This window comes from Micropterus dolomieu, linkage group LG09, assembly GCF_021292245.1.
Source record: "Micropterus dolomieu isolate WLL.071019.BEF.003 ecotype Adirondacks linkage group LG09, ASM2129224v1, whole genome shotgun sequence".
NCBI classification, from domain to species: Eukaryota; Metazoa; Chordata; class Actinopteri; order Centrarchiformes; family Centrarchidae; genus Micropterus; species Micropterus dolomieu.
The window spans coordinates 8,021,990-8,035,044 of NC_060158.1; the positions used below are offsets into that span (position 1 = coordinate 8,021,990).

Here is a 13,055-nt window from a genome sequence, read left to right on the forward strand (position 1 = left end):
ATGTCATACTGGTGTACATGCCAAGATGAATAAATCTCCCACAAATCCCTGGCCTGCTCTGTAAGTACTCTGAGGTGTGTCCTCTGTGAGGAAAGAGAAACCATATCCTGAGGTGAAGTCGTTGTATAAGGGGAGCTTATGTGTTACATCCATTAAAACGCAGAGAAAGTGCTGATGCTAGCAGGCTGCTACTGCCTGCAGCTCAGACAGAAACTCTGGTCCCTGTTAGCCGCACAGAGCTTCCCCAGTAATCTGATCTCTGAGGCTTATAAAATGGGAAAGCCACCCATCTGTGTACAGAGGGCAACACTTGCGTAACGCATATACACAAAAATCAGACACACAGAAAACTGTACATCGGGAGCAAACTTCATATCTCCAGATTGTTAGCTTTTTTTAAAGAAAAGCAGTAATCTAACATGTTTTAATATGGTTTAATTAGCCCAAGAGGAATCCTATTTCCCCTTGCAGAGGACCAGAATGTTACCTCAGTTAAAGTAAACTCCTTAAAGCTGATATCTAGAATTATTTTTAACTTTTTTCAGGAAGTTAGTGTCAATTCTCAAGCCAGTTAAGTCTGTTACTGAGTTGTGACTTGAGACTTGCTATGTAAAAAACACAGCTTTGAAAGGAAGATGTTCAAAGTCTGTGTCATTACAATGGTCACCATTCACACATAAAAAACAGAGTTATTGACTGCAATTCACTTTTGATGTGACTGGGACTTGCCACTGACATGAGACTTCACTTGGACTGGACTCGAATGACTTGAGACTTATTTTCTTGAATAATGTGAGACATGGCTTGGACTTGTCTAGAAGTACTTACTTGGCGCGGACTTGGACTTGTTTCAGATGACTTGAGACTTTACTTGGACATGTCTTAAAAGACTTGACTATAGCTCTAAATGTCTAAAAAGTTACATCCAGCCCACACATCTAAAATTATTGGCAAGTCTTGAATGAATAAAGACTTGACGTCCAAGACAAGTTAAAACTGTAGATGCTAAAAAAAATTATTTTCACCTGATTTGACCCTTTGTTTTGAGTTACTGTATGTGAACATGTTTTAACCTACAAATGGCCAAATCAAAACTCCCTGGTGGGGTACAGCCCTTGATACTCACATGGCCCGCATGTTGTTCTCTGGCAGCAGTGGGATCTCCAGAACCTTGGTGTTGTTGTGCAGGGCCTCATGGCTCGGGGTGGACACTGTCTTCCCAGTGATACGGTGGACCTGGTAGAAGGCGTGGGGCCTCAGTAGCCTGTCGTCAGCTGTGCCAATGAACAGCTGCAGGGTCAGAGGCTCGCTCTCCATGTAGCCATGAAGCTAAGAGGGGAGAAAGAAAGAAAAGACACAGTTGCAGTTAAGCCCTCATGTCCTTTCCTGAAAAAAGCATCCACTTTCATTCTGTTAACTTAAGTCTTTCAAAGGTTTAGGCTCTTGGTGCGTTGATTTTCAAACAAAGTGCCTATTTAGGATCTTGTAATCACCCTTTTCATCTTCTTTAATTTACAACCAATGGCCTATATACACTTCCTCCATCAGTTCATGTCAGGCTGGCCAAAATGTTGATCCCACAGTAGCTGAATCTCAGGGGCAGCCGCTGCCAGACAGCAGTGAAACCACCTACAGCGAGCAGCGCTGTGATTTGTGAGTGCAGCGCTCTCCTTGTGACAACACTAAGCTAGTGTTTCAGAAAAGTCAAGGTCATGTCAGTCCCACCAAGCCCTGGCCAATCAGGGTAGAAAAATACTCTCAGTAGTGACCCTGCTCTGATTCATATCAGTAAAATGATCCCAGTGCAATGGAGCTGGAGACAGCACCAAAGTGCTTCTCGCTGTAGCTGGTGGGCTCAACTCAGAGTATCTAAAGTACTCCCAGACCTCCATAGGTGTTACTTGACAGGAGGCCTCCCGCCAGGATGACCTCAACCACCCAAACTGCGGTGTGCAGGCATGAAGCCCAAACCCGCAGGCTGAAATCTGAGAACAGCGGCTACTACTGACACACTGTTTGAGAGTTATGTATGTTATCCATACATGTGTGACCGGGGAGGAATTAGAGCAAAAATACTTGTCATTTTGACATCAAAACAACTGAAAGAAACAAATCTGTATATTATAAAATATAAATGGACTCCAATTTAGGAGATTTTATGGACAAATTGTTAATACTTAAGGTTGTTTAAAGGTTAAAGCTGCAATCCATCGCTTTCTTCATGTGCAAACTACAGCAAAGAAAGATTGTTGTTCACGTTGTTCTTGCTGGATTACAGTAAAAATGTTATAAATCAGCGAGGTGCGTAAAAAACTTCTCTTTTTTTTACTGAAGAGATTAAATGTGACATTCATTGTCACCCAAATAGATGAGACCCAACAAACCTGGTCAACATTTCCATCTCCCAACCAAGGTTCAACATCTGGGGCTGAAAAATGAAGCCAACACAGAAGGGCCAAAAACTGCAGTTCCTCAAATGGCCACTTAAGGCTGGCTCCAAAAGTGAGTCAATCCCCAAAGACCCCCATGTTAAAATGTCCAGATTTAAAGCAGACACAAACATGTTTACAGCCTGGAACCAAAAAAACAGTTTTGGTCTATACAGCTAATTTCTCCATTCTGGACAACTGTACTGGGTTGGATTTTTATATAATGCACGTGTTTAATAATTTTAAGGCTTAAAGTCATGCATAATTAAGGGCATGGTTGCTTTGAGTGACAGGTGGGTGCTGTCATAGGTGGCTAGCCACAGCAACTGACCTACATTCAGCTCCACTGATGCCGCATCTCTGCCCATTTCTGAGAGGGATTCTGCCAAGACAGCGACAGTGTGAGCTATCCACATTGAGCTTCACAGTCACTCTTCAGAAACCTATGTGAGACTATGTTCAAGTTTTATACAGTCTATGTTTCCAACACAATAAATACATTGTTTAAAGTGCTTCAGCACATTCCACCATACATACTGATATAATGTAATAATGATGTACATTTTTTTTTAAATCAAGAAATTTATAATTTTATAATTTAAACATTTCCCAAATCCCTCCATTTTTCAGTCGAAGTCGAGTTAAAACTGGCATGAAAAGGAAAGAAAAATGGACAATATGTGCACATAACTATCCACAGACCCTGTTAAAGTGTTACAGAGGCAGACACTAAACCCCGCTCAATTATGTGCTGCTGTGGATAAAATTATCAGCTGAAACGATCAGCAGGGAAATGTTGAAATGAAGACCAGAGTTTTCACTTACATAAGAAGAGCACTCGAGGCGAGGAGTGCCCGCAAGGAGAGTGAAAGTCTCAGACCGGGGAGGCACAACATGTGATTTAGAGGAGGATCCCTGTCAGGGTTAAGAGCCTGCAAAAGCCCTGTATATTTGTGTAAGGAAATGGGTTGCTGCCTAGCAATGCTGTTTATTTAGGCAGCAGGAAGGAGTGTGATGAAGCGAGGGAGCTTGTTCAAATGGTTAGATGGTTACCTTCAAACTGTAATTACTGATTATCTGCCTTGAAATATTATCAGCATCAAATCTAGGCAAATAGAAATAATCAGACTCGATAATTTCATCTGAACAATTTCAGCAGTTTCTGATTGAAGTCATAAAGTCAAAAAGTATGCGTTTGTAGAGACATTTGTGTTCATGTCATATCGATCATTTAAAGACCAAGTGGCAATCTTGAATTCAAGAAACCTTTTTTTTTGCTCTTTGATCTGAATCATCTGTATAAAAAGCAGCTGCAGCAGACAACATCTATGATTTGTTGATGCAATTTAATCACTGTGATACCGCTTGATGTAAACCCTCTGTTCCTCTACCCTGGCAGTTTGACATTGGCAATGCAGCCACTCCTCCCTAGTTCATATTATCACCCACAAGAGGAATGCAGAGACTCTGGCTGCTCAAGGCACCAAAGAGGAGGAGAATTGGGTGAGGGTGAACGGGGCTCCATCTCTATTTCTATCATAGGCTATCATACCCAACTCTAAAAGGATGATTATACACACAAACACATATATGGACTCCTGTGTTTCAGTTTTGTCGGGAGAGGGATAGCTCAGTGCTCAGAGCTCAGTGTGACAATTCATCCTGTCATGCTTTCTGCTTTGTACGCTTTTTATTTGTTAATTACACTTCGTTTAAAAATCTAAAGTCAATCACAAGGATCAAGGCCTAGAAAAGGCACACGACTCCAAAATAATAATCTACAAAAATTACTTCAAAACAGCTTTTTGGATGTGTTTTTTAAGCAATGAACAGATCATGAAATCTGACTTCAGACAGAGAAAGAAAGACCTCACAGACTTGAATAGGGGGTATTTCCTCTCCACCAAAGTACAGCATGAAACCCTGAGCATTAACTGCGGTGAGGACTGCACACAGCACTTCAGAGGGGCATACTTCAGTCTGCTGTTGGTGTAAGGGCGGGTGTGGTTGAGGCAGGCAGCAGCGATGGCATTGAAAAAGAACAGAAAATAGCTGGCTTAGCTGTGCTGTAGAAAAAGTGTACCACACAGAACAGGACCGTCCAGAATAAACTCTGTAAAGTCTGGGCAGGGTTTGAGTCAGAGGAGTGACGGGACGAGCCACAGAGGTTTAGTCAGCCAGCGTCCGTAGCAGAGGTTGCAGTGTTGTGTGTACCATGTAATCAGGAAGTCACACAGAAGGGGCTGCCTTTTCTGAAGCTCCCTCCAACATCTCCATCAGGGCCTGCCAGAAACGTGTGTGGTTTAGTTGCTGCCGCCTCCACAGGACGCAGTGCGCAATGATGTCAGCGGTACACACGGGAACTTTCCTAAACAAAGGGAAGTCTGTGTGGTTGGGGTGGTAGCTGGCGGAAAAGTGTGTGTGTGTGTGTGTATGTGTCGGGGGGCGGGGGGGGGGGGGGGGGGGGGGGGGGGGGGGGGGGGGGGGGGGGGCGGTTTGGGTTCAAGTTTAAGAGAACACACACTCTCTATTTCAGCTGGGGTGAACCCAGACCCCCGTCATTAAATCATTAGCACCTTCTCATGTACAAATACACACATCTTGTACAGATGTGTGGCTGAAGTTGCAACTTGCTGGATTGTACAATATGTTTTATGTTGTGTCCAAATGTCTTATTCCACAGCTGCATACAAATAATATAATATTTCTGTTCCCTTGTTCCAGTGCTGAGAGCTAAATATATCACAACACTGTTTAATTACCTTTATAGCATTTTGAAAAGAGGCTATTTTTACTCAATGATATGATTATATATAATATGCTTAAATATCAATTCTCAAAATGCTCAAAAATCCATTATCTCTCAGGTATAAAGCCTGCATTATTGCATGCATTCAGTGTTTGGGCTACTTGGGGAAGAACAACAAGCTAAACACACACACATTGCCATATTATCATCACATAATGTTGATAACAGCTAATTTACACATTTTGCCAATACTGGGCAACATTAACATATTTTGTTGTTGTGTTTCTGTCCAATATTCTCTTTCTTTTAGCTCTGATTTTGGTCTCTACCAACTCCTTAGGCAAATATCTGGATCTTTGACTATGCTCACTAGCTAGTTGCTAGCTTTGTCTCTCTTTCATTGGGCATATTGAGTACTAGTATACTACTACTAGTACTAGTAAACTTAATTTTGTCACTTTTCTGGTGTGAACATAAATCTGCTTATAGTTGGTATGTAGTATGGAATCGGGACACAGCATGCTTCTCCTTAAAAATGCTGCTTAGCAATGTTAGCATTCCCCATTCAAAATAAAGGGCATAACTATCTAACTGCTCCTCTATGGCAAGAAGAAAAACTACTCACGCCAAAAAGAAATATTTATCAAAACTGAAAGGCAAACACAGAAAACTCTGCACTATATGTGACGAATGTCTGGTAAACTTATTGTAATGTATTAATACAATGTCAAAAGGTTTTAATTAAACTGACAGCCCGCCTCACCACTCACTTTCCCCCAACTCCTTGCTGCAGACCCTTTATTTATTCAGAGACTGAGGTCAGTGGTGTGGAGTAATGGCTGGGGGACCAGATGGGTTTATAACCAAAACATTTCTGCAGTTGTCCACATTTTCTTTTCTTAAGACTCGACCACCAGAGCTACTGTGGTTAAAGCTGATGACTAAGCTCTTACTGGCCAGGCTACATCACTTTGTAACTGTCTACGCTGCACTCGACAACGCAATGGAAATGTCTGAGTCACCCTTGTCTGGACAGGAACTGACGGAGTGGACTGGTCTGTCTAATAGCATACCTATGGTATTCCATTCAGAAAGGTGACATCTTTGAATAATATAACAGGCAGGCCATGAAACACATGTCGCCCCAATCTATTTTAACACATAGGAGGAAAAAAGGGAGTTGAGGCGAGAAGTGAAGAGGTAAGGAGCAGGAGTGAAAATGAGTCTAATGGCTGCGCCGTGTGTTGGTCTAGTCATCACTGAAAACCAAACAGTCTAGCTCTCAACATATGGTTTGGGCCCCTGAGTGGTTTGAGACATTTATCTGCGGAGCCACAAGATAATTAATGTGAAAATAATGTTGTTTTTGAAAGGACTTTTGCTTTTTCTTGTGAAATACTGGATTATTTTACCTCTAAAATTATTTATGACACAATCTCGAGAAGGAGAAATCCGTCTTTGGTTTAGGTGCTCACAGCTTGCAGAAATATGCAGCCTGTGATCAGGTAGATACTGCTTTGTCTGACTATATCACAAGAAGCGCTGGTTTAGCAGACCTTAACGACTGGGTGTCCTCCTGCCAGGGCCTTTACGGCTCCCCTGCTGCCCTCCGTCTCATAATGGGCTCGGTGGTGGGACTTGGGCTGCACCTCGATCTGCAGGCTATACGGCCCCGAGCTAGATGGTAACTGCCAGTCGAGTGCTGGCAGGGATGGGCTGTCGGGGCAAAAACATGTCCAACATGTCAACTTAATAGGGAGGGAGAAGGCACTTAACAAAGTAGAATGTGCAGAATGTGAACACAGTGTTATGCCAGGCCTTGTGAAAAACTTGTTTAGAAATTACAAATATGTTTATGAGTCCAGGCAAAAAAATGCATGTATGGATAAATTCTCACTTAATACGTTAATATGCTCAGTTTCCAAAAATACTGAAACAATCCTATATTTATTTGCAGTTATATGCTTTCATAAATCTTGAGCACAAAAAATACTATTCCCCTGTAGCTTTTTTTTTCAGGTTTGATCAGATATTTTTCAGTACTCAAATCTTCAGCTGTTACTCCTTGCTTACCTGACATATTGCTTTGGCTTGGACCAGGAGTATGGGTGTTGTGGAACATCCAGGAACCCGCCACAGTAGCCCTCCTTCTTTAATGGCAGGCGGTGCTCGTCCAGACAGAGCTCCCCTGGACTTAGCTCCTCACCTCCAGGCTCCACCTTTAGGCTGACTGTGGAGTTGTGCTCCTGGCTGGTTTTCCTGGCCTTCATGGGGATTCCCTCCCCAAGCTCAGCCACTCCATCTGTGGTCAAGGCGTTGATGGCTGCCAGAATGGCCGAGTTAGTGTACTGGTTGGTGTTTGGCAGCCAGGTCTCCTCTGTAATGCTAAGGCGAGGGGAGGTCTGCGGGGATGGTCCAGGTGAGTGGTTGGGCGAGTATGGGTAGTGCTTATGCAACGCCCCACTGCCATTGAAGCTGTACTTCCTCTTCGCACCACAAGGGGAGTTGGGTCTGGAGCCACGCTGACCTATCCAGGTGTCATCTGTTAAGCTTGTGCGTGGTGAGGTGGAGGGGGAGTGGCGAGGGGAGCCACCAGAGGTGCAGCCATCACCTGGCAAGGCGAGGGTGGAGCCCTTGGGAGACACAGAGGGTGACTGCCAGGGGGAGTTCTGGGGTGAGTTATCATAGTTGTAGGAGAAGCCTGATTCATAGGAGGAGGCATCAGAGTGGCAGCTGCGGGATGAAACGCTGCTGGCTGGACTCAGGCAGCTGGGGTCGCGATAACCATCTGCACTGGGGAGGGTCAGCGTCACTATGGAATTGACTCGCTTGGCAACAGGAAGGTTGCTCTCCTCCACTTCATCCTCAGGAAACTGACCGTAGGCTGTGATCTCGATGCGAGGGCTCTCCAGGGTCGGGGCTCCGTTTGGGCGGATGCTTGAGGATGAATAGTAGCCGGCCACACTCATGTCATCCTGGGTGTCATAACTGTGAGGCTCTGTGACAGACACAGATATAGTAGGGCTGGACTGGAGGCTGTGGTACTGGGAGGGAAGACAAGGGTTGCCCAGTGGGAGGGAGAGACTGACATTTGGCGTGTAGCCATATGCATCTGCAAAGCAAACAGATTGAGTTTGTTGCCATGATAATCAAACACACATTCACTGGCTCCCTTACTGAGAGGGAGACAGTTGCCAAGTTGAGTCTTACGAGAGCTGTTGGAGACGTGTTGCCTATAATGGCAAAAGAACAGCTTGCCTACCAGATTAGGCCCTGGCTATTTCCCGATGCAGAAGGCATGCAAGTTAAATCTTAACCTCATCCAATGGGGATCCCCAAACACAATGAGGCAAGTGACAGAAAACATATCTGATGTCTCAAAATATTCAAAGCAAAGGTGGGGGACAGAATACAAGACCTAAAAATATATCCATCCTAAAAATAACCAAAGGCAAGTCCAGGTGTTTTTTTCCACTCTACATTGCCAGATTTATGCCACTTAATGCACATGCTGTAGCCCATAAACTGTGACATTATGAAAACACACACTGATGCTTTTGTTGGCCAGTTTCATGTTCCAACAGCCATTGAAAATAAACACAGGAGGGACATGATTCGTTTATTTGCATGCTGTAGGCTACCCAGCCAGGGGAAGCTCATGGTGTTGTGCCAACGCTCCCGCTGGGTCATATGAAACTCTGCCCGTCTGTGGCGAAGGCTGAGGTCACAACCAGGGGCAGAGGAGGGGGAACATGGGAACGGGAGTTGTGGTTATATGGTGGCATGAGGCTGGGTGAATGTGACCACAGTGGGGCGCATTGATATGGATGGAGGTGACTGCTGCAGACACACAGATGCAGTCAGACTGCCTGCAGTCACCACAGCTCCTGTCTGCTGTGAATTAGGGGCCCCGCCATAAACACTATGACATCAGTGCAGCACCATATGACTCCTTGTAATAAAAGAAAATTATGCTTAAATTTAATACTGCTTGCGGTGTGTGACACAGTAGCACTAAAATGTTTGTTTTCTATAATTAGACTGCTGTGAATTAGCTGACATCCTAACAGGTAGCCTGAGGGGCTGCGCCATCAAATGGCTCTGCTGAATACTGGCATCTGAATCGCTTCCCACAGTGCCATGTCAGTCATTAGCACCGGCTCAATTCTGACTATTTTGGGAACACTTTTTAGTCACGAGAGGTTCACAGGGGGAGAACCACGCCCACGTTGCCCAAATCAACAGGGAGGGGCGCACACTGAATATCTACACCACCACTTTAATACTGCAACTAACTGTAATGCACTGAGGCTGAATACAGGCATTCAGCTGGGAGCAAAGTGCAGCTAAGACCCTGATTCAATATAACATCATAGTTTACTGTATCGCATCCGGGAGTAAAGTGTTAAACAATGATGAAAAGTTGAATAAATGCCACTTTAATAGCTTTACCGCTCTGCGATGATAATAAAGAAAGCCTAATGTAATAAATAAAAGTCAAACATACCCTCTTCAGCAGATTTCATGTTCTTCTTTGAGCAGAGAGCAACGTCTGAGATCAAAATCTGAGTACAGCTGCAGATGGGAGCGATTCCGTATCCATATAGCGGAGTTTATGTATATTCCCCAGCTGTTTGCTCCGGATCCTCTCTTTCACTGTATCACCGCAAACAAATAACGAGAATGAGAAATAACAAAGTCAAAAAAAGCGCTTAGATGAAAAAATAGCTGTTACTACTTCAGAAGGGGGAAAAGTCGCACCCAAAATGGAAAAAATCTAAGAGATGTGCGTAAAAACATTAAAACATGTGGCAGACTGATGTAGACGTGTTCTCTTAGAAAAGCTATTTTCGTCGCTGTGTTGAGCTACCTGACTCTGTGTCGGGGGATCCTGGATCTGTTGGGTCGCTGTGACGCACTGCTCCGGCGCACAGAGGACCTCTGTGCTTTTAAACTCGGGGATCACCTCGGCGGCGGCTGCGCACCGCCCCTCCGCACTCTGACGCATCTAAACGTCCGACCAACAGATGGGTCCACGGAGAGTATCTCTCACACTGGGGTTTCCGGAGGCCAATTAGCGACGCTGGCAGTGAAGCCTGAAGGCTCCAAGATGAGTAAAATAAACCTCGCCAGGATAGAGCTAAATTCAAACCTTCAGTGATTAAACAAAAAAACTAGAGCTAATCCAGCAGAATTTGAGCCAGCCAGGGTGAACATCCCTCTGAATATAAACAGTGAAATTACACACAGCACAGCATAAAACATCATGATTTGTTGGGTGACAAATGTTAAAAGACACCTTGTAACTCAAACTATACTCATGCATGACTGACTTAATGAGCATGAACAGAATTAATCTGCAGTTTCCACCCACTATATCTACAGTATCTGTTCCCCTTGGCATCATTTACAAAGGAGTCATCTACTTGCTGCTTGATACTGCACATGAAATCTCCCAAATCAAGATTTATGTGCAGACTTATCCTCACAAGCATTTTACATTAAGCTGCTGCCGTTTTCAGCCTGAAAGAGTCATTCATCAACTGGTTATAGCAGATGGATGTTGGGTTAAAGGCTGCTGGGTTTTCAAGTAGCAGCTGGGGCAGCAGCAGATGTAAGGAAAGGTGAGCTGAGCCTGAACATGCCAGAACATATAGCTCAAGTGCTGCTTCATGAGACATAGCCTACTGTATAAAAAACTTCCTTCAGATGTTGTATTGGGCGTCTCATGGGGTTTTGAAGTTATTGCAATGGCAAATAATTGTTTTTCCACTTCATCCTGACAGACTGCACGTCTGCAGGGCACAAAACACATAATTATCTATACTTGCATAGAAGTACTATATAAAAATCAAGTCCTATACCCAGTCATTTGACACGCTGAACTGAGAGTCTTCATAGAGTTTGCTCTCTGCGGTTGGTGTGTACATATTCAGCTTCTCTCTCTTCAGCGCATTCAGTCCCATGTAGGCAGGGTTGTTGCTATCTTTGGCAGGTCTGGACCTTTCAGCAGCTGGCAGCAGGCCTGTGGTTTCTGTGATGACAATAGTCACATGGTGGCTCTCAAAGTCTGTCCATCCTTGGAGGTGGAAAGCTACATTACTGCACTACAACATCTTATCAGCTGACCCTAGTTGGTGTGATTCTTAGTGGTGGTGGTGGACTGGAGGGTCATGCCACTGCCACTCTTAGCCAGGGAGTGTTAATGTGTGTCTTCATTTATAGGCCATAACTGCTTGTTGTCTTATAACCAAACTTATATATTTGCAGCAAAGCAGTTTCCCTTTTGTGAGATAATTCTATGGTGTGCGTTTTACATTTATTATGGGGATTCTCTTCGGTGTAATTTCCAAGACTGAGTGAATTGGGGGAAATCACTTGCATATCCAATACTTCTTATGCCGGTGCATTGAAAGAGACGCTATGTGTTGTAGACAAGGAGATTCCTGCAGGCTGCACTTGCATTCCACTCATTTTTTTAATCTGCACCTCAAAGTACCGTTTTGGTCCCTGCAGAAGAATGAATTCTTTGTCAAAAAGACCAGATTTATCCCTTTAGTACATTTCTTGTAGAGCTAAATTTACTGGTTGTTGTTACTGAAGGCATTGATTGCATTAATAATCTGAAAGAAAACTAAGAAAAAGATAAGGATCTAAAGCCATGCTGGATGCTCTGTGAGGCGGTGCCTCAGCGGTGATTTGAGCTAAATACTAACGTCAGCATGATGACATGTTCTAATGTTTAACAGGTGTAATGTTCAAGGCAAGGTTATTTCTATAGCACATTTAAACAACAAGGCAATCCAAAGTGCTTTACATAAAAGCAACGTAAGGCATTATAAAAAGGCATTTAAATACAAGTAAAAAAAGAGCTAAATAGAAAATAAAAACAAGATAAAACCGATACAGTACAGGTTTAGATGATGTGATGTGATCCGCTTTTCTGGTCAAAGTGAGGACTTGAGCAGTCCTGATCGACCGATTCCCAAATGGAAAAGATACTGTAGTTCACTGTCACAGTTTAGCATGTTAGCATGGTAACATTTGCTAATCAGGACTAAACACATTAAAAAATTTGTCATACACAAAAGTATTTAAAATCTTTATGTGAGACATTCACTCAAACCACAAATCTGTATCTCAGGGTGGCGCTAGTGGAAAAGTAAGAGGATCCTTAAAGTCAGTAGTTGTCTGTGTCCTGTATCAAAATTTTTGACAGTGTGTGCATGTTTTTCATCCTGTGTCTGTATCAACATAGACTATTTCCTATACCCGGAGTATCCACCTATTCAAAGTATAACTCTTTCCCTCTTTTTCTGAGATTTTAGTGATTGGTTGTAGAGAGACTGTTTCAGAAATCAACTCTTAATCCAGACATTTGTCTCCATTGCGCAACAACATGGCATGTACACCCCACATCCAAAGCAATATTCCCTCCTCACCCACTGGGATCTCATTTTGGCAGAGCTCTCTCTCCAACACAGTATCTGAGGGAGTGACGGCACATGTGAAATCCTAGCTGTCCGTTTCATCATGGGGACGTGGCTTGGTGGCTCCCTAGTCATTTGAAGAACCCCACTTGTTTCTTTGACCTCATGGAAATCTCTCACGGGCTGGGGGGGCCTAATTGGGGCAAAAGGGGGGATTGCCACTCCACATAACTGAAACATGTGCTGCAGTAAACACCTACACTCGTCTGCAGTTAATAAATAGCTCTGCTGCTGATTGACTCGTGGACCCTTCTACGTCAGGGCGTTGCTGGGGCTTGTAGTTTTTCCAGCCAGGACTGGTGTTGGTTAGTGGTTACCTTGGTAACAGGGAGCCACAGACCGGATGGATCCAGAGCCACAACTGAAAGAAGCACACTGTAGATAATG

The 13,055-nt window shown here is 43.8% G+C and overlaps 1 protein-coding gene across 1 annotated transcript in view; it reads right to left on the reverse strand.

Moving 5' to 3' along the window:
• The window catches only part of nfatc1 (nuclear factor of activated T cells 1), a 35,543-nt gene extending 25,523 nt beyond the window's left edge, over positions 1-10,020 (reverse strand). Inside the window, exons 1-4 of the mRNA XM_046059517.1 lie at positions 9,686-10,020; positions 7,252-8,290; positions 6,735-6,894; positions 1,127-1,329 (exon numbers count right to left, since the gene is read on the reverse strand). Coding sequence (XP_045915473.1) covers positions 1,127-1,329; positions 6,735-6,894; positions 7,252-8,290; positions 9,686-9,704 — 1,421 coding nt within the window. The 5' untranslated portion in view covers positions 9,705-10,020. The remainder of the gene's footprint in view (positions 1-1,126; positions 1,330-6,734; positions 6,895-7,251; positions 8,291-9,685) is intronic.
• Between the last annotated feature and the right edge of the window lie 3,035 nt (positions 10,021-13,055).